This window comes from Takifugu flavidus, chromosome 17, assembly GCF_003711565.1.
Source record: "Takifugu flavidus isolate HTHZ2018 chromosome 17, ASM371156v2, whole genome shotgun sequence".
NCBI classification, from domain to species: domain Eukaryota; kingdom Metazoa; phylum Chordata; class Actinopteri; order Tetraodontiformes; family Tetraodontidae; genus Takifugu; species Takifugu flavidus.
Genome location: NC_079536.1, coordinates 4,881,339 through 4,902,810, shown reverse-complemented (window position 1 = coordinate 4,902,810; position 21,472 = coordinate 4,881,339). Strand labels below are relative to the sequence as shown.

The following is a 21,472-nucleotide window of genomic DNA, read 5'->3' as shown; positions in this document are numbered from 1 at the left end:
GTGAAGAGAGATCTTTTCAGAGACTTGGTGTCGTGCAGACTTAATCCGGAAAGTGTCGAGCTGTGGAGTCCAGCAGCACGACAGGAGGGAAGGAAACGGAGGCAGCAGAGGAAAGGTGCTTTGTTTTGTTTTGTTTTTCAGGCAGCTGTTAAAGGGTTTCTCTCAAAGCAAGGGGGCAGCGGCTGTTGTTAGGTCACAGCCGGGGACGGGGTCAGGCAGTCGGAAGAGGCAGGCGGTTAGCGCGGTGGCTGTAGGAGGATGCAGGTTTTACCTTTTTCTCTTTGAGGGGCAATGAGGACCCTGATCTGAGCTCTCTGATTTGCGGTTCAACGCGAGTGGTGGGTTCTACTGAGTTTTCTACCCCCGCCTCCTTCACCGCGCACTTCTGGAACACCTGAACAGCGGAGAGAAGGCGATGGGCGAAAGGAGGAAAAGGCTTTTGAGGCCAGAGGCGGCTCGATTGTCTTCCTTCTTTGTCTCACGGACAGTGAACGTGACATAGGGGGGGTTGGGAAGTTGGCAAGGTGGTGACCATATGGAGAGTGTTACATTTGGACAAAGTTACACCTTTGGGGGCTTCGTGTGTATGTGTGTCGGTGCTTGTCTAACCTGGAGCTCCGCCATGATCTTGTCCCCGTCATCCTCCTCTTCTCCAGCGGCTGAGGACACCACGGGGGGAGGGGTGGCCGGCTTCGGCTTGGTCTCTGGCGGAACCTTGGTGGGCTTCGCTTTGGGAGTGGGGGGTGAGGCATCGTCGTCGCCTTCCTGTTAGGATTTATTAAAGGAAAGGCATTTTCCCCCCCGATCGCAGAGGTAGAATATTGACAAGAATCCTTCGGACAAATCACCGGAGACCGACCTGAGAGGAGACCGACTCTTTCCTGTTGATGTAGACCACCTCCCCGGAGCGCGTAGTGGTCATGCCTGAGCCGGAGCCGGGGAAGATTTTCCTCGGAGGTGGCGGCGGCGGGGACTTGTTGGGCTTTTCGCACTCTTGTTTGCTCAGGCTGTCGGCAGGTGACGGCCTGGGGACACTCCTGGAGGGTCTCTCCAGCACAGGTTTGGCTGGCTTCTCCAGCACGGGCTTTGGGAATTTCTCAGGCCCCTTCTTGGATGATGTGTCAGACGGAGGCTCCGTCTGGGGCTTTTCAGTGCCTAAAAACAACCGATATAGCACCAAGACTCAGACTGCGTTTCAGTCCTTTGATTTTGGGCTTTTTGATTTGTACCTGACTCTGCTGAGTCCTGCGTGCTAGCTTGTTCTGCAGCAGCCGGAGCTCCTGCTGAGCGGCCTTCAACCTCCAGACTGGGAATACCCTTCATCATGTTGGCCTGAGCCTCTTCCAAGATCTTCTCAAACTCTTTCCCATCATAATGACCCATGTTCTGCCTCTTCTCGTCCCACTCCTTCTCTGCTGCCTAAAATATTAAAAGAACACACAGTTAGTAACGTGTTTTCTAATTATAATAGGGGGAAGTAGAATTCACTCCTGTGACCAGAGCAGGTCAAAATATCATACCTCTATGGACATAACTCTTTTCTTGCTCTTGTCTGGGGAGTTCTGGAGCTCTTCTATCACAAGATCCTGCTTGGTCCCATTTCCATTATTCGCCGAGTTCCTCCGTGTTTTCTTGCATTGTGCAGGACTTGCAGGATCAACAGCTGCTGTCTTGGGAGACTCGCGGCCTTGGCTTTTACCGGGGTTGGGACTCGGTGCGTTCGTGGGGCTCGGGGTCAGCGGCGGGCTGGACCGAACGGTCAAGGCTGCAGACTGCTGGGACTGCTGAATGTGGACCGGAGAGCTCTGAACGTGATGGATCACCACCGGGGAGGAGGGCATCACCTCTGATTTAATGGTGGAACTCTGCGGTTCGAGGGGGGCTGACGTGGGGCCGGGCTGGGTTGATACTGGCAGGGGATTCCCAGGGGATTCACTGGATGGTGCTGAGGGTGAAGGGCTGTGGCTTACTGGTACATTAGCAACCAGATCAGGGCCTTTCTGAGATCCCTCAGTAGCACATCTGCAAGAAGGGGGAACAGCATACAATACAATAATGCTGAAATGGTTTAAAAATAAATTAAAACTAGAGATAATTATTATTAGAATATATTATAATAACGGCACAGTCGAGAAACAGCCACTAGATGGTGCTGTGCGCCTTTAAAGTTGGCAGAATTTGAAAAAGGCAGTTTTCAAAAGGAATTAGGATTTTGTTCATATTAGCAGCTGCTAATTAACAGTCATTAAAAAAAATATGTACTGTGTTTTAAGTGGCAAGAGTGAGAGAAAAGTTGAATGTCTGTGACACATTAAAATGGAAATGAGGCTGTGAAGTGTCCTCGAAATGAATTCGCTCCTCGGTCGAGGGAAGGCGACGCACGCCACACTCCCCTGTCCACGCAGAATGACCTCATCACTGCGATGAAGGCCTGGCAGTGTAATCAAAGGTTCAATCTCACACTCTGCTGGAGTGCTTTCTGTTATCATCTCCGAGTCTCATACACCAGCGTGGCCCTTTACATTATCTCGACTGTATCGGTCTACCTTCTCAGGCTGCCGAGTGTGTCCGTCAGGCTCTTCACCCGTTTCAGCATGCTGTCCAGTTTATGAGGCTCCTCCTTCAGGAACTTTACAGCCTCCACTTCCACCCTGAGCACAGCGCGCATTCGGGTTTGCAGGGCTGGAAACTCTCCTGAGAAAGACCCAGCCATCATTTCAAGCACAGCATTTCTGACCAAACTAACATTTCAAATAGTTATAGTTAAAATATGCGAGCCGTTGACAGGACAGTAGAATATTTGTACGTGATCAATGCTTTTTGCTGCAATAGGTGGAGTATTATGGTTCCCAGTATAGGATAACTTTTTACTGTCTCACCTTTTAGCCCCGCCAGAGACTCTCCCACCTTCCTCAGTGTTACGGCCCCTTCCTCCACGTCCTTCAGGGTCACTGCTCTGTTAGTTGTGGCTGAGTCTTTCTGCAGCGTGACTACATACTGCTCCAACTCACTGCAGACACAAAGATGAAAATCCAATGCTTTCACAAACAATCCTAATAACATTAGTAGAATATAATAGAAAATTATGGTGAATTATGGTGAAAATATGAGTACTTTTCATTCTTAGAACAAAGTTTTACAGAATCGAGATTTCGCTCTACTCCTCACAGCCACCAGGGGGCAGAGTTCAGTCGTTTTCATAAAGCTTGCAGTGGCACAGAACTTGAAAAGAGATTAGACTTTGACACATCAAAAAAAGAAATGTCCCATAATTAAGTCTTACCATAAATATTTCAACCATGCAGCCCATTTTTTCCGCGTCTATATTAGATTAGATCTCAACCTCAACCACATTTATTTGCACATTCACTGCTGGCTTATACACATGGGAGCTGCTCCCTTTGCTCGCAAATCACAGGCAGCCAAGTGCACGACAACAAATCCATCTCCTCCATATGGTGATGTGTCAAATGATAATATTCTCTTTATTATGATTAAAGAAGTGCCCTAGATACAGTGAAAAAGGCAAGAGGGGTTCAATGTCTTAAATGTTTTGCCCTTCTCTGTTAGGAATGAAGACGGGGAATTCCAGCTCAGGAGAAAGGCAGCGCCTCCCACAAACAGAAATAGATAAAGTTCATTTCCATATTTTGCTTGTCATTGAAACGCTCTGATAAAGTGTTTCTGACACACGCAGCGGCTCTAGCGCAAAGTATGAATCCTCCTTCTTTTGGAGATATGATCTTCTCTTGCAGATCCAAATGAGTTCATTTAGACGACTCACAAATTCAAACTGCGCCTGGATTCTGAGGTCAAAGGTCATTTTAGCCCACCGACTTCAACTGGTTTGCCTTCAAATCGAGGAAGAAAAGTTGCAAAATCACTTTATTACATGCTCAAAACAGCCTGTAAACATGCAAGCTGCTACTCCGTATAAGACCAGGAGTAAGTTTGCTGCCATTGTTGTTTCTGAGCCGCGGCTGCTTGTTTGGCTGCATGAATCTGTAGGATTTGGTGGGTGTTGGCTTGTCAGACTTGAGTGAAAAGCTTAGGTGTGGTGATAAAAAAAATTGGGGATTTCCTATAAACGGAAGCACCTTTCCTTAAACGCACGGGCGCCGGCTGTACTTTATCTCCTCTGCGCCAGGCTCCGTGAAAAGAGCAGAAATCCCACACAATAATCCAATCATAAACGCAGGTAACCGAATCCACCGATTCTTACCTGAGCTGTGCGAGAACATGCTCCTCCAGGCTCAAATACTTGTGCCGGTCCTCCTCTACCACAGCTCTCTGCCTCTGAACGGGGTCTTCCAGACCCCGCATGGCCTCTGCCAGTTTACCGCTGATTTCCTGCTCTGCGCGCTTCAGCTGGACTCGCAGCGCCTCCTGGTTCTGGAGCTGAGGGGGACAGCAGGAATCAGGCATTAGTGTGACCAGAGGACCCCAATACAGAGCTGCAAAAGGTACCGACACGCTCTAAAGTGCAGTCACGGAGAAGCGGGTCTTGCCTGAATCTGTCTCATTTGATGGAGCTGCATCCTGAGGTCAGAAACGTTCTTCCTGAACTGCAGGAGGTTGACTCTCAGAGGAGCCGAGCTTGTGCCTTTAGGGCCCGGGTTGGTCTTGGGAGCCAGGATCGGGGAACCGCCTGGCAGGAAAGCAGACGCCTGTTTAATATGCATTCTACAGTTGTTACAGAAACACCAGGAACAGCCTAATTGTGATTTACATGCACGTGCTGGACCAAATCTGCAGCCATATTTCCTCTATCAGCACACATATGGTCTGGCTTAGTGTTCTTTAAAGTTCAGTAATAAAGGCTCCAACGCACAAATATACCAGCACTCTCTGCAGCTTCATCTACTAACTTCATTATCCCAGCAGCTGGCGGAGGAGAGATGATTGAAACCATGGAAACCGGGAGAGCTCAAATTTGTAGCTTGTGTACGCTTCCCTAAACAGTTTAAATACTTTCAAAAACTCAACACTGCTTTTTGACTCGGGTGACCTTTTATTTTCACCTGAAAATCAGAATCGGAGCATTTTAAACAGCTTCTTCTTGATTCTTCAGCCGTTTCACTTAATTATGAACAACGACCATCGTGAATTGAACGGACTTCTGAGGACGTGGGAAGCTGTCCTTTTACATGCGAGTGTAATGGGAACCTCACAACAGTTCAGGGAACGTTCAGCGAGCATGCTAAGCCCCAGCTCGCCATCTCTCAAGACAAACCTTTGTTTTCCTAATCCCAAAACCTTTCTGACACGGTCCTTGACAGCTGCCTAGACCTGAAGTACAGGTTAGAAGGGATGCTGACGGCGGTGTTTCGGGAGCGCGCGTCAGTCATGGTAAGTGCAGGCTTTGGGCTGTCAGTGTAAAGTATGTGCGAGGTAAAATGCCACCCCCTCCCGAGTTTCTCTCATTTGACGCGACATGACGAGCAAATCTTCACCAAATGCTACGAGCTGAGATTGCAGGAATGTAGGAAGATTCATGAGTGTAATTCTTTTACCCCCCCCCCCCCCCGACTGCTGGTGAGTGTGTAGATCTCATCATCAAATCAAATTCAGGCAGCTGCTGAGCTGAGATTTAATCATCGAACCATCCTGGAAGGGTTTTGAAATTAATAGTGTCTGGTTTCAAACGGCCCTTTGAGGAGCTCGTGCTAGCGCTACTGGTGTTCATCTCTTATCTCCTGTTAGACTAGACATATGGGCGGTGGGGGGTGGGTGGGGGGTTACAGAACTATAGACTGATGACAGACAGAGAACCCAGACTTTTCTGTTCTTTCTCCCTCCAGCGGTGCTCGCTGAAGACCATTTGACTGACGGCGACGCGTGGGCTTGTCAGCGCAGGACGCCGCAGCACTCACACTCACGTTTACAGGAAATAAGAAATGAAATGAACCAACCTGAGGTGTTGGCGCTGTGGGCCGGAGACGCAGTCTTCGGTGGTCTTTCACTGCAGCCAGTGGGGAAAAACTCTTAAGTGCAAAGGTTCATGAGCATTCTAGACCCCTTTACAAAATCCCACGTTAGTAAGAACAAACATCATTACGACAGAGATCGATGGGAGAGACTGACAGAGAGATTAAAATGATGTTAATGATGTTAATGAGCTTCATCGGCCCTCAATGTGGCACAGAAACGTATAAAGTCACTGCAGTCGCAGGCGTTTAGCTGCCAGGCAAACATTACAAAAGGGTCTCCTGGGGAAATGCAAACAGCCGCTGCAGCCAGATAATCGTTACTCGATCATTAAAGAATTCATCGATTGTTCCCTCCGACGCCTCACTCGGCCCCGTACTGCAGTCGCTTACCTTGCGGGCTCCTTGTTGCCACTAGCGTTTGACCCCTTTAAAAGTGCATGCTGAACAAGACCAGTCAAGCTGGCAATCTGTTGCTCCATTGCCTTCATTCGCTCTCTGCAGAAACATCAGAAAATGCTACTTTCAACACTAAAGCCTGCTGGGTATCAGGAAGCTAACTGAATGGGGCTGAGGGGAAGAATTATAGATTTTAATAGCATATATATATATGTATATATCTTGTAATTGTGTCCGAAAGCAACAGGATTTGACTGTTTTCACCGCAAAACAGCTCGAGTCCAAACAGAATATAGAAGATGTATGGGGGAAAAAAGAGCCCTATGACATACGCAGGAGGTGTTCTGGGCACATTGCGCCTTAAATAACAGGAGTGCGTGGCAGAAGCATTGAAAGGATGTTGGGAAATTACATCGCCTTTAGAAACACCGTTACCAGGGGAGATAATGAGCGTTGAGGGTGGAAAATGCTTTTTTTTTTGCTTGAGGAAGGAGATGTGGCCAGCCATGGACAGCTAAGCTACACCCAGGAGACCAAACAGTCAAACCTTTATTTTGAAAGTTTCAGAGAGTGTTTTCCCACCGAAATCCCCTGTTCCCGGACTCCTAGATTGAGTTATCTGCTGCTTTATTTCCTCTTCATTTGCTTTAGTTCTGCACTGAATGCATACGTAGATGTCTGTGTTTTCACGCTCGCAGTCACAATAGACAAATCTCTCTCTGCTGACTGCTGCTGTGTCCAATTGGAACGGGCTCGGCTGTGGAATTTGTTGATGGAACAACAGCCACGGCGTAATGGAGAAAAAATACACAGTGGGGGGAAACTCCAGCGTCCTGCTGCTATCCTGTTTCACGGTGTCGGCTGGTCTATAAATGCCCGACGGGTTGAAAACACGCGAAAAAATAACAGTCGGACGAGCAGAAACGATGTTTCCTGATGCTCAAGACAGTGAACGGGTTATACTCTGAGAGGATGGAACAGAAGACCAAGCTGGTTAGGGTGACACCAGGATGCAAGGTTAGTCCATGCTTCCATGCAATGACGTTATCCTAATTGAAACAGTCCTATGATATCAGCAGCAGAACATCTGCTCTGCCGCCTCTTACCGTGTCTGGTGGTCGCTGGGAGCTGGGATGGGCCCCTGCAGGTGACCCTGCAGGTCAGCGATCACCGGCGATCCCACGCTGTGGCGAGGTTTAGTCCCCGCCACTTCCTCCTTCCTGAAGGACTGACGCACCGGCGAGCTCCTCTCTATCGGAACACCGTGGGGGGGCAGGCCGTGCGGAGGCCCGCCGTGCATGTCAATCATCCGTACCTCAGCCATGCGGTGAGGGGACGGCGGAGGGGTTTTGGAACCCAGAGTTGGCAGCTGGCTGTTTCTGGACTTCTGCCTGTACAGAGAAGGGTGATCGATGGAGTCCGTGGGGCTGGGCCCGCCGTAAGAGCTCGTGGAACGAATGGAGGCACGATGGAATCCACCTAGTCCGTGTTCTGGCCCATCGTTGGGGTGTGCTCCGTGGGAACTAGCCATGCTCAGCCTTCCCTCCTGGAGCAAGTACGGGTCTGCATACAAGCCCTCGTTCCCCCTGGCTAGACTGTGGCTTTTATTGCTCATGTCCTCATCCGGTTTGACGTCCCGTCGCTCCAGGATGGCGCTGGGACAGGGCGAGTTAGAGCGGGCGGCGGGGTTGGCGGTGGACACTCTCTCCCGCGGGACAGTGGAGCTGCTGGGTGCGGAGCCCTGCCTGGGACTGAAGGGGATCCTCGAGGGAGACGGCGGCATTGAGTTCGAAGCAGCCGGCATGGTTCCCTGAACGGAGTGGTGGAGCGGCGGGCCAATGGGATGCTGTCTCAGGGGGTGGGCATTATCACGGCCGCCGTGCAGCATCTCGCCGTGCATCTGGGAAAGGACAAAACTTCAAAATAGGGACCATAAAAAGCAATTAAAGACAGCCGGTTCGACAAAGGTGCCTTTCCAAAGCCCCTCTCAGGAAGAATCGGGGGAGCTGGTCAAGATATCACTAACAGATATGAGACACGGCCAGCAGCAAACTTTTGGATGACATGAGGTTGAAACAGGGACTTTTTCTGACTGATGCCAGAGAGCGAGGAACGGCATCGCTCTAAAGGCTGATTATAAAAGCATGATTACATCCTGCAGTTCTGGACGGAGCTTGCCCTTGAAAGAAGAAACATCCATCTAACTCGGTTTACACTCTTATTTTTCAAACACTGGGGCGCGTCAGCGTTTTTCACCACAAGGCTCAAAGAGCTGTTGGCGCGGCTTTTGTCGGTGTTTACACATTTCAACTGATTTCCTGGATTGTTCAACCTTCTTGCTGCACCTTAAATACTGTTTATTTTGATTTAAAATAAGTGAAGAACACTGAGATAAAGTGAAATTCAGGTTTATACGAGCAATTAAACTGCATTGGGAGTTCAAATCCAGGAGAACTGGACAAGAAAATGGTTTCCTTTAATTGGCTACCTAATCTTTACAGTACTTTACAGACACAATGGCTGCCCAATGGTTTGACTCAAGCTTTTTCTCAAGCCGGCGCTGCACAAACTGTCCAGGTGTGTCTGATGCTGCTTGTGACATTCATGTGCTGATCAATCACCAAAGATCACCTCCATCAATCACCTCCACTTCCTGTATGTTTTCATGCAATGTTCACATGTCTGACAGCAGTGTTTTGAGGAGTGTCTCTCGCAAGGTTAAATGAAAATCCTTTGTTCTGTTTAACTCTTTATTTGTATAAGCTATTGTTCTTATCTTAGCGCTGACTCACGGCGAATATCTGCATAAGAAAACACACTAAAAGGTGTTCCCGTGTTCAAGAAAAAGAAGCATTTCCTGGTCGAGAAACAGCACGCAGGCTGTAAACATGGCAGCAGCAGAGCTGACCCGACAACCGGATTTACAGCCGTTCCAGACAGTAACGAGAGCCTGATGACTTTCACTATCAAAGTTTCCAGATTCCAGATGCAGAAAGAAAAGTTGCCTTCTTGCACAGGAATTTCTCTGAAGTGAGGCGAGCGTTCCTGAGTGCTTTGCCGGCGGCAGCAGAGCCTTATAAGTGCAATTTAGCCCCAAATGCATCAACCTGACAATGCCAAACAGATGTTGTGCCTTTGGCAGGGTAACCGTTCTTCAATTATCCTGAAAATGCTCACACCCTATATATAACCTGCAGACAAATTGTTGGAGTTGGAGGCAAAATAAAGGAAAAACAACAAACAATCAATGCATCACATTTAGCAAATACTAAATTATGTACATTGCACAGAGGAGAGTAGAGGGTAGCTAATGTGTTTCCAAAATATCATCTGCAGCCCTGTGTACATGATATCCCTTTTGTCAGCCAGTATTGACTTTTCTATGAATACAAAGCACTGCTTTGTGCGGCATCCCTGACAGGGGACAGATTATTCCCAAACTATTTCCTTTTTCATCAGATTAAACTTGCTGGCAGGAAGGTTTTACAAGCAAGAAGCTAAAAAACACCTAACTTTTTCTGCACAGTCATCTACTGCGCATGAGCTGTTCTTGTTCAATCAATTATTGACACCAGATTAGCTTGATTGTGCCGTGAACACACAATCACTGATCAATCACAGGGGTGATAACAGATGACGCCGCCTAATCCTGAAGCCCGACATTCCTGCTAGAAACAGGACCACTAATAACCCAGCTACCCTTCATCACCCCCTGTGTGTGTTTGAACAGGTGTACGCCTCGTTGAGTTGTAGTATTTGCCTCTTTTGCTTGGAGAGGCAGGGGGTTTTATTTCATAATTAAACTGAAAAAAGGAGGAGAAAACCATAAAGGCTCCTTTGTTTCTCTCGAGAAGTCTTTAAAAGAAAAATGCACGGCCCGCTTCGCAGCTGCCGAGAAGAACGGCGCTTACAAATGAGCCCTCTGTTTGTGAGTCTGGCTGTTAAAACCTGGCAACGTGCTCGCCAGGAAAGGGCAACGCGCCACAGTATCAGCACCAGAAACCCTTTTTATTTCACCCCAATCCTAAACCGGCCGCGCCGCCACGCCCTGCACTTTTCCACAGCCGCTTGGTTAAACATCAACAAAATGACGGCAATTCTTCTTGGTTGTTTGGCTTCAAATCCTCTGCCGTGTTTGCACAAAAGCCTTTGTGAAATTCCACTAGAGCTCACGCGATAGAAATTCTCTGCATGGTACGCACAGCATATTTCTATATTTGTTGGGCAGAAAACAACAGGAAAAAAAGAGGTGCCAGCAGAGAACACAATGTGTTTATGAAGGGCCCTGAAGTCACATCAACAGATCTCTGAAATTAAAATCCATTGAAATGGATCATTTACAGCTGAAATGCCACATGTGACGGCAGAGGTTGACACAGTTAAACCTGCAGCCGGGCGGAGAGGTGGGGGTGGGTTAGGTAAAGGGTCAGGGGGATTAGAGAGGTGGATTTGAGGGGAAGCGCCTCAGGAAGTGCCTCTTCGGAGGTTTAGTTTGGTTACATCCGCAGGGACAGAAAAGGTGGAAGAAGAACAACGAAAGAGATTTGGGACGACACCGGGGGAAGGAGACGGAAGGAATATTGAGCTTATTTGTCTGCTTTGCAAGCCAAACCAGAGTCCACAGGCGGGTCCCCTGAGAGAACAATATAAGACCCCCGCGGCACAGATTAAGAGGTGGGGGGGGCATTCCTTCCTACAAATAGGATGTGAGAGTGGCAGGACTTGGAGGCCGGGCTCACAGTTTGCTGTCTGTCCTTCAGCTGTTAATGAGGCCATTTGCATGTGTGTGGAGTACTCACCCTGGCATCGCCGTTGGCGGGTCTCGGCCCGTGGCTGAACGCCTGTGCCGGGTCTTTGTTGTAGACCTTCAGGCAGGAGTGATCCGTAATGCTCCTGGAAGTGAAAGGGGGCAGCACGGGTAAGTAGGCGGCCCAGATATCGCTGTCCGACAGCGGACGGTTCCTCCTCAGCCTGGTTCTCCTCAGGCGCCCCGCCGTGGGCCCATGCCCCAAAAGAGGCTCTGACAGACCGCTGCCGTACGACATGCCTTTAAATCTCCAACTTTAAACCCCAGACGAGCAGAGCAAACCTCAGCCCTTCCTTCAGCCGCTCTCAAACTGTGGCGTAGCTCAAAGGGCACCGGTGCTAACCACATGAAATCACAAGACAATTTTTTACAGCCCTCATAAAGTGTCACAAAGTACACACCGGCCCAGGGAGGACGTCCAGGGACGCCAGGGCAAAGTATCTTATGTAATTAAGATAAATATTTTTCTACGTAGGTGCCAAGAACCTGACGTGTAATTAATATGAAATGTGAGTAAATATCCATTTGGCAACATAAAAGCACCGAAAAGCAGCAGCAGGCGTGTTTGCTTCGGAAACAGATTTCAACAAACTCAAGTTGTTAAAGTCCTAAATGTTTTGTGTTTATATAAGAGGCGTGAACCCGAACTATTTCTGCTTCAATGCGAGGAAATCAAACCGGTTTCCGCTCCCCTGTGTGAAGGAAATCAGACAGGAAGTGCTCAATAAAAGGGCTGTCGCAGCAAAAGTGCCCCTCACCGGACGTCGTTGAGCTCGTAGTACATGTTCCTCATGTCATCCTTGACGTAGACGGCCACGCTGGGGGACTCCAGCATCTTCATGGTGAGGTGCTGCGGGAAGGCACTAACAAACAGGGCTCTGACAGTGTCGACGCTGGTGATCTCGTTGGGCATGCGGATCTGTTTGGTCTCGTCTGCGTACTGCAAGTACAGAACACCTGCAAGCAAACAAAGGATTCTTCAACTGACAGGTGGATTACGTAATCTCCAGTTCAGGCAGGGGTTGTTTGCGCCTCCAAACCATGTTGTTGTTGTAATCGAGGGCGATTAAATCTGGGTGGCTGTTGTTTAGCCTGACCTGGATATTCTCTGTAATAAAAGGGGGGGAGGGGCCCTTTCACTATCACGCCGAAGGGTGCTAACACGTAGGAGTAAAACTTTAAAAACCGCTAACACCTGATAAAAATTAATGAATTCCAAATGCACCATTCCTGACCTCTGAAAACACGTGTGGTGCATAGACACAGGCAAGGTTTGAGGATCAAAACGTAAAAAACTCAGACTTCTGTGAGGTGACGACGCGAAAACCAGTTGATTTTCTCCTTTTCTGCCTTCCACTCTTAAACAGTGGTCCAACATGAGAGCAGAAGCTGGTCAGAAGTGGACAACTCTGCCTCCAAAAGACAAACCCCTGAACCCCCCCTGAACAGTGCCGGTTAAAAAAAAACAACACATGCATCCGCAGCAAAATTTATGGAAACACCAACCCCGCACTTGTCTAAACAATGCCAGGGAAGGGGGAAAAAAAATCAGATCTGGCCTGTAATTCAACGCTCCCAATAGTATGGTACCGGTTTCAGGAATGCTCACCCAGAGCCAATAAAGACAACAAAGAGGTGAAATTAAAAAGTTGGTAAAATTCCCGAGACATTTATTGCATTACACGGCTGAGACAAAAGATATGGTTTTCATTTTTGAACCTTTGTGTCCTGCCAGCAGCTGGCTTTGAAGAGGGAGAGTTTGGTTTCAGCTGGTGAATAACCATAAAAGGGCAGAGCCAGTAAAAGCTACCAGATGTTGGTGAAATATTATACAAGACCCTGCACGCTCCACGAGACGGCGCGAGGGCAAATCCAGGAAGCCAAATTTGCTGAGTCCATCATTGCTCTGTCTGGGTCTAAGTAGTCACAGTTTAACAAACTCTCCCCCTCCACCACCCCCCCCCCCCCCGGGAGGGTTAACAGTTGACTTGTTTTCTTCCAGGTGCCTGGGTGTTTGGTGACAAAGGGCAGAGATCTGGAGTCTTTAACATCTGACTTTACTTCCTGCAACAAAGTTAGAGTTCTTACGAGGCGGAGCAGGCATTCCTGAGCACGGGGAGCAAATGGTCGCAGAGCCTCCAGAACAAATGGGCGCACTGTTGCAGCCCGCGGGTGCCCCCCATTCACAGCAAACATGCTCCGTCGTTATCGTTCTGCGTCGGATAACGTATGAAAACAACCAAACGCGTCAGAAGCATCCCATCCGACACGCTTAACCCCGCTTTTTAGATCAAATCTGATACTCACATCAGGGGTTTTAAGGATTTCCTGTCGTCTGAGGAGGCTCTGGAGACCACGGCGCGAGCAGGAGACACGGAGCCCCCGACAAGAAGCCCCAACTGTCCGTTGGGACCCAGAAAAAGTGCGTGCCTTTGTGTTTGTGTGTGACTGTGGGAGGGACACTGTAGTTAAGAGGTGCCCCCCTTTTTTTTCCTCCTCCCCTTTCAGCATCACCCCCCACTGTCATAATGCTTTGTCCTGATGTTTTTTTCAAACCGGGGGCGTGTTTGAGTGTGTGCTCCGGCATGTGCAGCAACACGTACTTCTCAAAAAACTGAACCCTGCAATTCGGATTTTTCCAGGGTTTTTTTTTTCCCCCTTTTTTTGTGCATGCATGCAAGTTGAGCGCGGCGTGTTTGGATAACCCTCCCCCACCCCATCAACAACACCACGCCACATCGTGGATGGACGAGCTAATCTTTCACTACAGAGGAAATGGCTTCTAATTACAGCGGAGCTGTGAGCTGAGGAAGAGCAAAGAGCCCGGAGACAGATGCAGTGAGAGTTACAGAGTTAAGGACAGAAATGAACTCCTCTCTCAGAGACACTTAAAATTAAGTTAAAACAAAAATATAAAACTGCACTGTGTAATTTAATCACTAAATACCTTCTTCAGTACACATGCAGCAGTTTCATTTTGGTATTTTTTCAGGATGTTGTGGCCACGCTGTCATTTTTCTGTTTCTAGGCACAGACTCGTTCAAGTCAGGACGATGCCAAGGTCACATGACTTGCTGTGTTTTCAACACATCACCCTGACGGGCGTCCTTCCTCCCGCCAGACAAACACTTCTACTAATGATAAACATTAAAAAAAGTTTGCCCGTGTTTGAGAGCAACACTGTATTTTTGGGGTCAGAGGTATCGAGGAAGTCGTCGGGTCACGGCGTAAAGCTACTTCCTGCGCCGCTGAAACTGATTATTCACACTGCTAAATCAGATGGTCTTTCTCGAGAACACGCTGAGGTGAGTGGAGGTCATACCGAGAGAGCGGTCCTTCGTCTGGTTGGTCGATCGAACCACTGGCAGGCTAGCGCGGACCCGGCTGCCGCGGGTGAAACCTGTGGGCGTGTCGGCCTCAGACATGGTGTCCAGGGAATCCAGGGAGGCCAGAGAGAGGTGGTCGACCTGGTCAGCGACGCTGGACTGAGGGCTGGGGCCGTGCTTCGGGCTTCTGCTCTGGGGGTGAAGGAAGACAAGTTACTTTGGGACGACACGGGAAGCCATTTTGTTAAACTCTTGTCAGATTAGAAGAAAACACTGCACATCCTTCTTTTAATCACATGCTATTGTGTCTCACTGCACTCAATATTTAGCCTCGATCCAAAATGCAGAATTAGGTGATGGTGTAACAGGAAGCACCTGAAGCAGCCTTTTAGACTAATGTGTGAGTCCATTAAGCTATTGTGCGGTGCTGTAAGGGGATCTGCTCCACAGGGATGAGGTTGGGCTACAGCCGAAATGCCTGGGAACAGTGGGCTCTTCTTTCCCAAACACACCCCCATGCAGGCTCTGCTCCTCGCACTCCTGCGTGTGCAGATGGACCAAGAATTTAAGCACTTTTATTAGCTTCTTCTGACAATTGGAGGAGGTTCCGCTGCACAAACCGGTTCGACGACTCACCCGAGTGAGATCTGACAGCGTGAAAAAAGTGCAGCGGACACGCAGCTGTCAGAGCGCATGCAAATGTGACCACACACATACCAGGGCGATGCAGATAAGATAAAGAAAAGGCTGACTAACTCTGTGGGGCAATCGGATTCTCATCAAGTACCTCTGAATGTCAAGCTCAGAGTGAAGGGAGGAGAGCATGCCCTGAAAAGACTGGTGAGAGAAGGGAAAAGAAGGGAAAACACAGAGCAAATGGTTAAGAGGTGCCAGGGGGAGGGAAGAATGGAAGAAGGCCTGCTACCAAAATGGTGGAAGCCAGTCACAGAGAAGTAGAAAACAACTGAAGATGGCTTTTCCAACAGGCTGGATCCCCATCCTTCCTGTGGTTACACACATTGTGATGAAGTATTTCCTGCCATTATTGCTTTAGCCATAACGTCCCCTGATACTGTTCATACATGCTTAGCGCCGCCTTTAATAGCGCCAGGTTCCTCCAGTTGACTGGTCATCTGAAACCAGACATGTGCCAGGGAATTTAATCTGGACGCTGAATGATTTATGAGCAGTGGAGGGTCCAAACGGGTCCCCACGCCCCCCATCCTGTCTCCTCAGACGCCACCTTGTTGCACTCAATCGAGGGTGCTTCTGGAGGAAGGCGCGGATGGACCCAGCTAGGTGCTATATGTTTTGTTCCGAGTTAAGTTCGATTGAGAAGCTTACAGCGTTCCAGATGAACGCCAAGGTCGCGTCCATGCAGGTATGTACATTAGTTATAGCTGCAGGCTATATTGTACGTATATGTAGCTGTGATAATGGTAAGGTGTCATAAACATGTCATAAGCAGTAGTTAAACAAAGAGTAGATGTTGCTTAGGGTTCAAAGCCCCCCCCCACACACACACACACACACACACTTACAGAGCGTCACTGGACGTCAGCCAGGAGGGCTTTTGTACACCGCCAATAAAGTTTATGGCATGTTTTGTAAGTTTTAAGATATTTTCCCCGTCCAAGACGGCCTGCGTAGTAAGACTTTAATATTTCATCATCTATTTTCTAAAACTAATTGAAATAATCACTTTGCTTCGCATCTTTTGAAGATAATTATATGAAATAATCATATTCCCATAATATTCTCCCACTCTAGTAAATTAGCAATAATAATTCTGAGTTTCACAGCGGATAATTTGATTAAAAAAATGCAATAAGGGTTGATGCTTCCTGTTTCTTATCACATTGTAGCAAACTTGCAAATATGATAGCAAATAAAGCCACAAAACTGTCTTTACACAACGATACAAATTACATAATTAAAGCAGCAATGTGCCGCAGAAACGGAATATGACATTAAAAATTCAGCACTAAGATTCGCTGCTATAATGACTAAACACGCACTGACTGACTAAATGCGCTCAAATGTGTTGCTTCAAGGTTTGCCAAATGTGAGGAGAATATTATAGAACATGACAGGTGTCGAAGAACCTGAGAAGAAAAAGGAAGCACAAATAAAAGCAGTCATTAGGTCCACCGCTTCACATTGAACAAATGAGACATCGGCTCCAAAGGTTGGCAGCAGCTACACGGGCTGTAAAAAAGCCAGACAAAAAACCGCTTCCTGTCACAGCTAACCACTTCCTCAGCTTCGACAAACCGCTGGCCGACCGCTGATTAGTGCCGCAAAAACCTCATTTCGCCCCGCTCCCCTCCGACGGCCGGCTCCACACCGCTGATTACCCACACTTCGGTCAGAACCGGGCCTCTGATTCTGCTCTTTCAGCAGCGACTCGCTCCATCCACCACATTTGCCCTGACAGCGATGATGGATGTGGAACAGAGAGGCCGATATCAGATTTTTACGCCGGGACACATTAGACAGGCGGCAAAAGTGCTCCCTGAGATCTGCAAGCATTTAAATATATATCAGAGTTGCTCGAGTTCTGCAGGGCGGCTGGCAGAGAGAATCAGGAGAACCACGACGCTTTCAAAGAGCGATTAAGAAGATCAGAATTCTGCTGCCTGCGTTGTGCATGCATGTGCGCTTGAAACGGAGAAAGCGGGATACAAAGGGAGGCAGGGTGTATGCATGAGTGAGTCAGGCCATTGTTCCAGAAAATCTGACCCGAACCCAGGACATCCTGAACGCGTTTATGCAACAGTGCTCCTGGAGGAATAATGGCTCCGCGATCAAATCCGAGGCCGCGCCTCTTCCCTGAGACGCACCAGCGTCACCAAATAATGCACGGACAGCAGGAGAGCCTGCTGGCCCTGTCGCAAACTGGGGTTATATGATTCAGTTATATCAGTTAAGTTCTATCATGTGTTCAACTCAGACTCCGACAGACAGACGCTCGTTTAGAGCCAAAGAGGGCAATTAGAGTCAATTGCAACGGTTAATAACAATGGCAGCGCTGGCAGCCTACACAGACGCCTGATTGGTCCCTATTTTCTTACATAACGGAGACAGTCGGCGTTACCATAGCATTCTCGGTACTCAGCCTGAACTTCTTTTTCTTCTATTTTTTGTGTGTGTTTCTGTGCTCTGTGCCTCTCCTCTCCTCTCCTCTCCTCTCCTCTCCTCTCCTCTCCTTTCCTCTCCTCTCCTCTCCTTTCCTCTCCTCTTTCCCCTCCTCCTCCTTCTCCTCTCCTCTACCTCCCCTTCACTCTACTTCTCCTCTCCTCTACCCCTCTCCTCTCCTCTCCTCTCCTACCTATCCTATCCTCTACCTGTCCTCCCCCTTCTCCTCTCTCTTTACCCAGCCGGCCATCAGCAGGAGGGTCCCCCTACATGAGCCTGGTCCTGCTCAAGGTTTCTTCCTGTTAAAGGGGAGTTTTTCCTTGCCACTGTTGCTTGTCTGGGGTCAGGCCCTGGGATTCTGGAAAGCGCCTTGAAACAATTTTGATTGTATAAGACGCTATATAAATAAAGATTGATTGATTGATTGATTGATTCTTCCTTGGGCTGCAACAGCCACCTCACAGATGTGTGCATTTGTCAGCCATATATGTCATTTACGTCACAGGTGTCTAGACAATTGTGGGAAACAAGGATGTGTTATTCCCAATGTAACGGAGCTTTTTCTTGTAGATAACAGAAAACAAGGGGGTTTAATGGATTTGAATGCTCCCAATGCGCATGCACCTGCACCAAAAGCAGCTGGTGGCCCACGCCGATGGTGCGGCACCACGAAGGAGCCATTTTTAGCGAGTCAGGATAAGACGCCAGCAGCTTCCATATTCACCTCCATATTCACCTGCACCTGCCATCATGTGTCACCACTTCAACGGGGGAAACTGGAGAAGCGAGTTTCACCCACCCATCGTCTTTCCTGGCATGAAAGAGGGGAGGGAACACCTCGTATGGCTATGAAAACAAACGCCAGTGTTTTCAGCACAAGGTCCCACTTAAATATTCATTTGTATGCCGCCCTGGTGGGAACAACCTGTAATTAGAGAACATGCATCTTTGTCTTTACTTCTATCTGTGTTCTTTGCATTTAAACCATAAGAAATGAGCACCGCTACCGTGCACGCCCGGTTAGTGCTTAGAGGTAAGTTTACCACTTTTCCTAAACAAGCTCCCTAACACTGGGGATTTGAGCCAGTAACCTTCAGGTGACGTGTGTTTGTGAGTAAGATGCTTCTCCTGACTTATTTAGTGATTCCCGAACTGGAATATTCCACAGAGCTTCTCGGTTGTTTGGCATAATTTATGTTATTTGTGTCCTTGGGCAACCCCACCTCCCCCCCCTTTTTTTTTAAAGTTTGAAATATGCAGATGGAAGTTCAGAACGGGGGCAGAAATCGACGCGAGTTCATTAAAAACACCTGCACCGGACTGAAACCACAGTTTTGAAGAATAAAGCCCCCGTCAATCAAGCATTCAGCACTCCGTCCGTATGCTGTCTGCGGACAGACCATCATCCTTTGTCTCCCCCAGCCTTAATGACATTACACTGAAATCCCCTAGTCATCCATTCTCATTCATTGCCGCCGCATCCCGCTGCCCCTCCCTCCTCCCATGCATTCCTCTTCTAATCCCTTCATTTAAATCCTCCGATGACCTTTCAGCGATGGGCTCGCTCGTTAATTGGTGCGATAACGGCAGACGACACCGTGGCATCCCCGGTCAAAGCCGCCGACGGAGGTGAGGCATACGTTCAGGACCTGTGCTCCACAGAGCAGGAGCCGGGGCCGCCGCCACCGCCGCCACCTCATTGGCAAGTAAAATACAATCAGGCAGATCTGTCAGAGCGCAAATAAAGTGCATGAGGGGGGGAGGAGGCGAGATAGCTATCTCTTCCGCCACTTCCGCGACATTTCAAACAATCGTGCTAAACCCGTCCGATTGATTTCGCCCGCACTTCCGCGGGTCTGCCGCGGTTATCGTCGGCAGACATCAGCCCGTCATCCGAGCGAGCGAGCGGGGTCACAAAATAAGTCAACTGTGGGCCGCCGTTGCACAAGCAGTTCCTTCACGACTACACGAGGCCTCAAATTCTGCTTTTACTCGCAATAGTTTCTGCTCAACAAGCGATTCGATCGATAAATGGAGCTTTTTACCATATCCATGGCGATCTCCCTCCAGCAGCGACTTCTATGCAAGACTGGAAACACCCTGGTCGAAGGGAAACGCGCTCGCTTCCTCCACTGTTATTTCAGCCCTTGCAGCACTTGTTCTGCACTACTGCCCGTCCTGCTAGCTTCCCTTTCTCTTGGACTTTACAGCGGATACCCTTCCATCCAATGCTCACACACACACACACACACACACACACACACAAGTCACGCATGTCCTAAAGTGTCAAACAAGCACAACAAAAACATGCGCAATCCAGGCCCGGCAGACTGCCAGGGGGAAAGCTATTGTTTGTACGTCTGCTTTTTGCATCGTGTCGAGCAGAGATTGTGCTAGAGTGCGAGGGACATCCAGACTTTCCATGTGCATGAGGGTAGAAATGTAAAACGGAATTAAAAAGGTACATTCTGTCTCTCGCACTAATCCCTGCCCAGCACCAGCTGCCATCTTTGACACAGGGATCCTAAGACAGGATGGTTAGAACGTGCAACATATAGAATCTGACAGGCCCAATCACGTCCCAGCGGAGAGACATGCACACTCAGCATTTGATGACTTGACTTTTTGGGAAAGTTTCATGATCCTGTGTGGGAGCATGAAGGGAAGGGCAATTTGTTTTCCCAAGAAGACGGAAGTTTATTGACAAAGCCATAATTTAATCCTTTCATTTGCGTCTTGTATAAGCCTGCAGGTCCAGGCTTAGAACCCAACCTGCAGCTTTCGTACCAGTCGTGCATGCAAGGATCTGCACACACCTCCGAACCCTCATTCAGCCTAATGGCAGACAAATCTTTCTGCCGACAGGAATGCAGAGCCATGAGCCCAGGCCTGTTCTCTAATATCACCTCATCAGAAGCGGGAACGCTTTGCAACGTTGCGACATTCTGTAAAAATGAAAGCTCTGATCCATCAGGGGTGGGAGCCAGAGTCAGCACCCGCACACGACACGGACGGAACCAGGCTCACACCACCTCTGGCGTGTTTTCTGACACGTCCTCCTACAGGGAGGGTCAAACTGAAGGACTCTCCCAAGAGCCTGAGAGGGTCTACACGCCAGAGAAAATGAGTGTGAAGAGAAATCGGAGACCACTCCATCTCCTGTTGCGCCCACAACCATTTACTGGCTGCAAAATGTGGCGTGATAACAGGGTTTAATTCTGCTGTTCTTAAGGCCCACCCATACCTCAGCACCCCCACAGCAGCACTTATCAAACGAGGGCAACTCTGATAGATTTGCTCTTCATGCCTAATTAAGAAGTCACCATACAGGCGCCTCCATAGGGTTTATTATTAAACCGGCTCCTCCTGCAGAGTCAGAAATAAACTCAAGCGCTAATTTAGCTTGACATGACTGTCTGTGCAAAACATACATGATTCACCACCCGTCGCTGACCTCATCAACGCCGTCAGCAGCGGTCTCTTTTTATTTTTGCTGGGCGTGTGTTTAGCGACATCCGTTGTTTGCTCCCGCGTTCCCTGCAGCTGTTAACATAATGCCGTTTCCTCACTATCAATTTCTGACAAAAGCGCCCTCGTTTTGACCTCTGAGGAGCACGACAAAAATGCCGTTCGAGCACGCACGCAGGACTTCGAACCCTCGGCTTCGAAGTCCCGGCTCTCGCTGTCACGGAGGCAGGTGAAAATGTCCCACTGCGTGGAGCTCCAGGCTCATGCAGGACCGTCCCCACACCAGCCACACAGCGTTAAAAAGCCCAAACAAAGCAGGAGTAAGTGCAGAGATACTTTGGATTTAATGGGAACGTTTGTATATGTTTGACACGATGGATGATTAAGATTATGGTGTTGACGGGAGG

General features: G+C 48.7%; 1 protein-coding gene across 17 annotated transcripts in view; it reads right to left on the bottom strand.

The window, feature by feature from the left end:
• si:ch211-285f17.1 (sickle tail protein homolog) overlaps nt 1-21,472 on the bottom strand; it is a 72,684-nt gene that overhangs the window by 5,501 nt on the left and 45,711 nt on the right. For 11 of the 17 annotated variants that reach the window (XM_057012376.1, XM_057012378.1, XM_057012380.1 and 8 more), the window contains 15 exons: nt 14,456-14,651; nt 11,892-12,090; nt 11,126-11,219; nt 7,433-8,226; nt 6,321-6,425; nt 5,913-5,962; nt 4,509-4,648; nt 4,223-4,398; nt 2,880-3,010; nt 2,547-2,694; nt 1,521-2,022; nt 1,230-1,419; nt 860-1,155; nt 610-765; nt 272-394 (listed from right to left, as the gene is read on the bottom strand). In XM_057012376.1, coding sequence (XP_056868356.1) covers nt 272-394; nt 610-765; nt 860-1,155; nt 1,230-1,419; nt 1,521-2,022; nt 2,547-2,694; nt 2,880-3,010; nt 4,223-4,398; nt 4,509-4,648; nt 5,913-5,962; nt 6,321-6,425; nt 7,433-8,226; nt 11,126-11,219; nt 11,892-12,090; nt 14,456-14,651 — 3,300 coding nt within the window. Of the gene's footprint in view, nt 1-271; nt 395-609; nt 766-859; nt 1,156-1,229; nt 1,420-1,520; nt 2,023-2,546; nt 2,695-2,879; nt 3,011-4,222; nt 4,399-4,508; nt 4,649-5,912; nt 5,963-6,320; nt 6,426-7,432; nt 8,227-11,125; nt 11,220-11,891; nt 12,091-13,440; nt 13,608-14,455; nt 14,652-15,215; nt 15,300-19,642; nt 19,798-21,472 lie in introns of those variants that run through there. The other 6 variants (XM_057012387.1, XM_057012388.1, XM_057012383.1 and 3 more) reach the window with 5 other exon arrangements.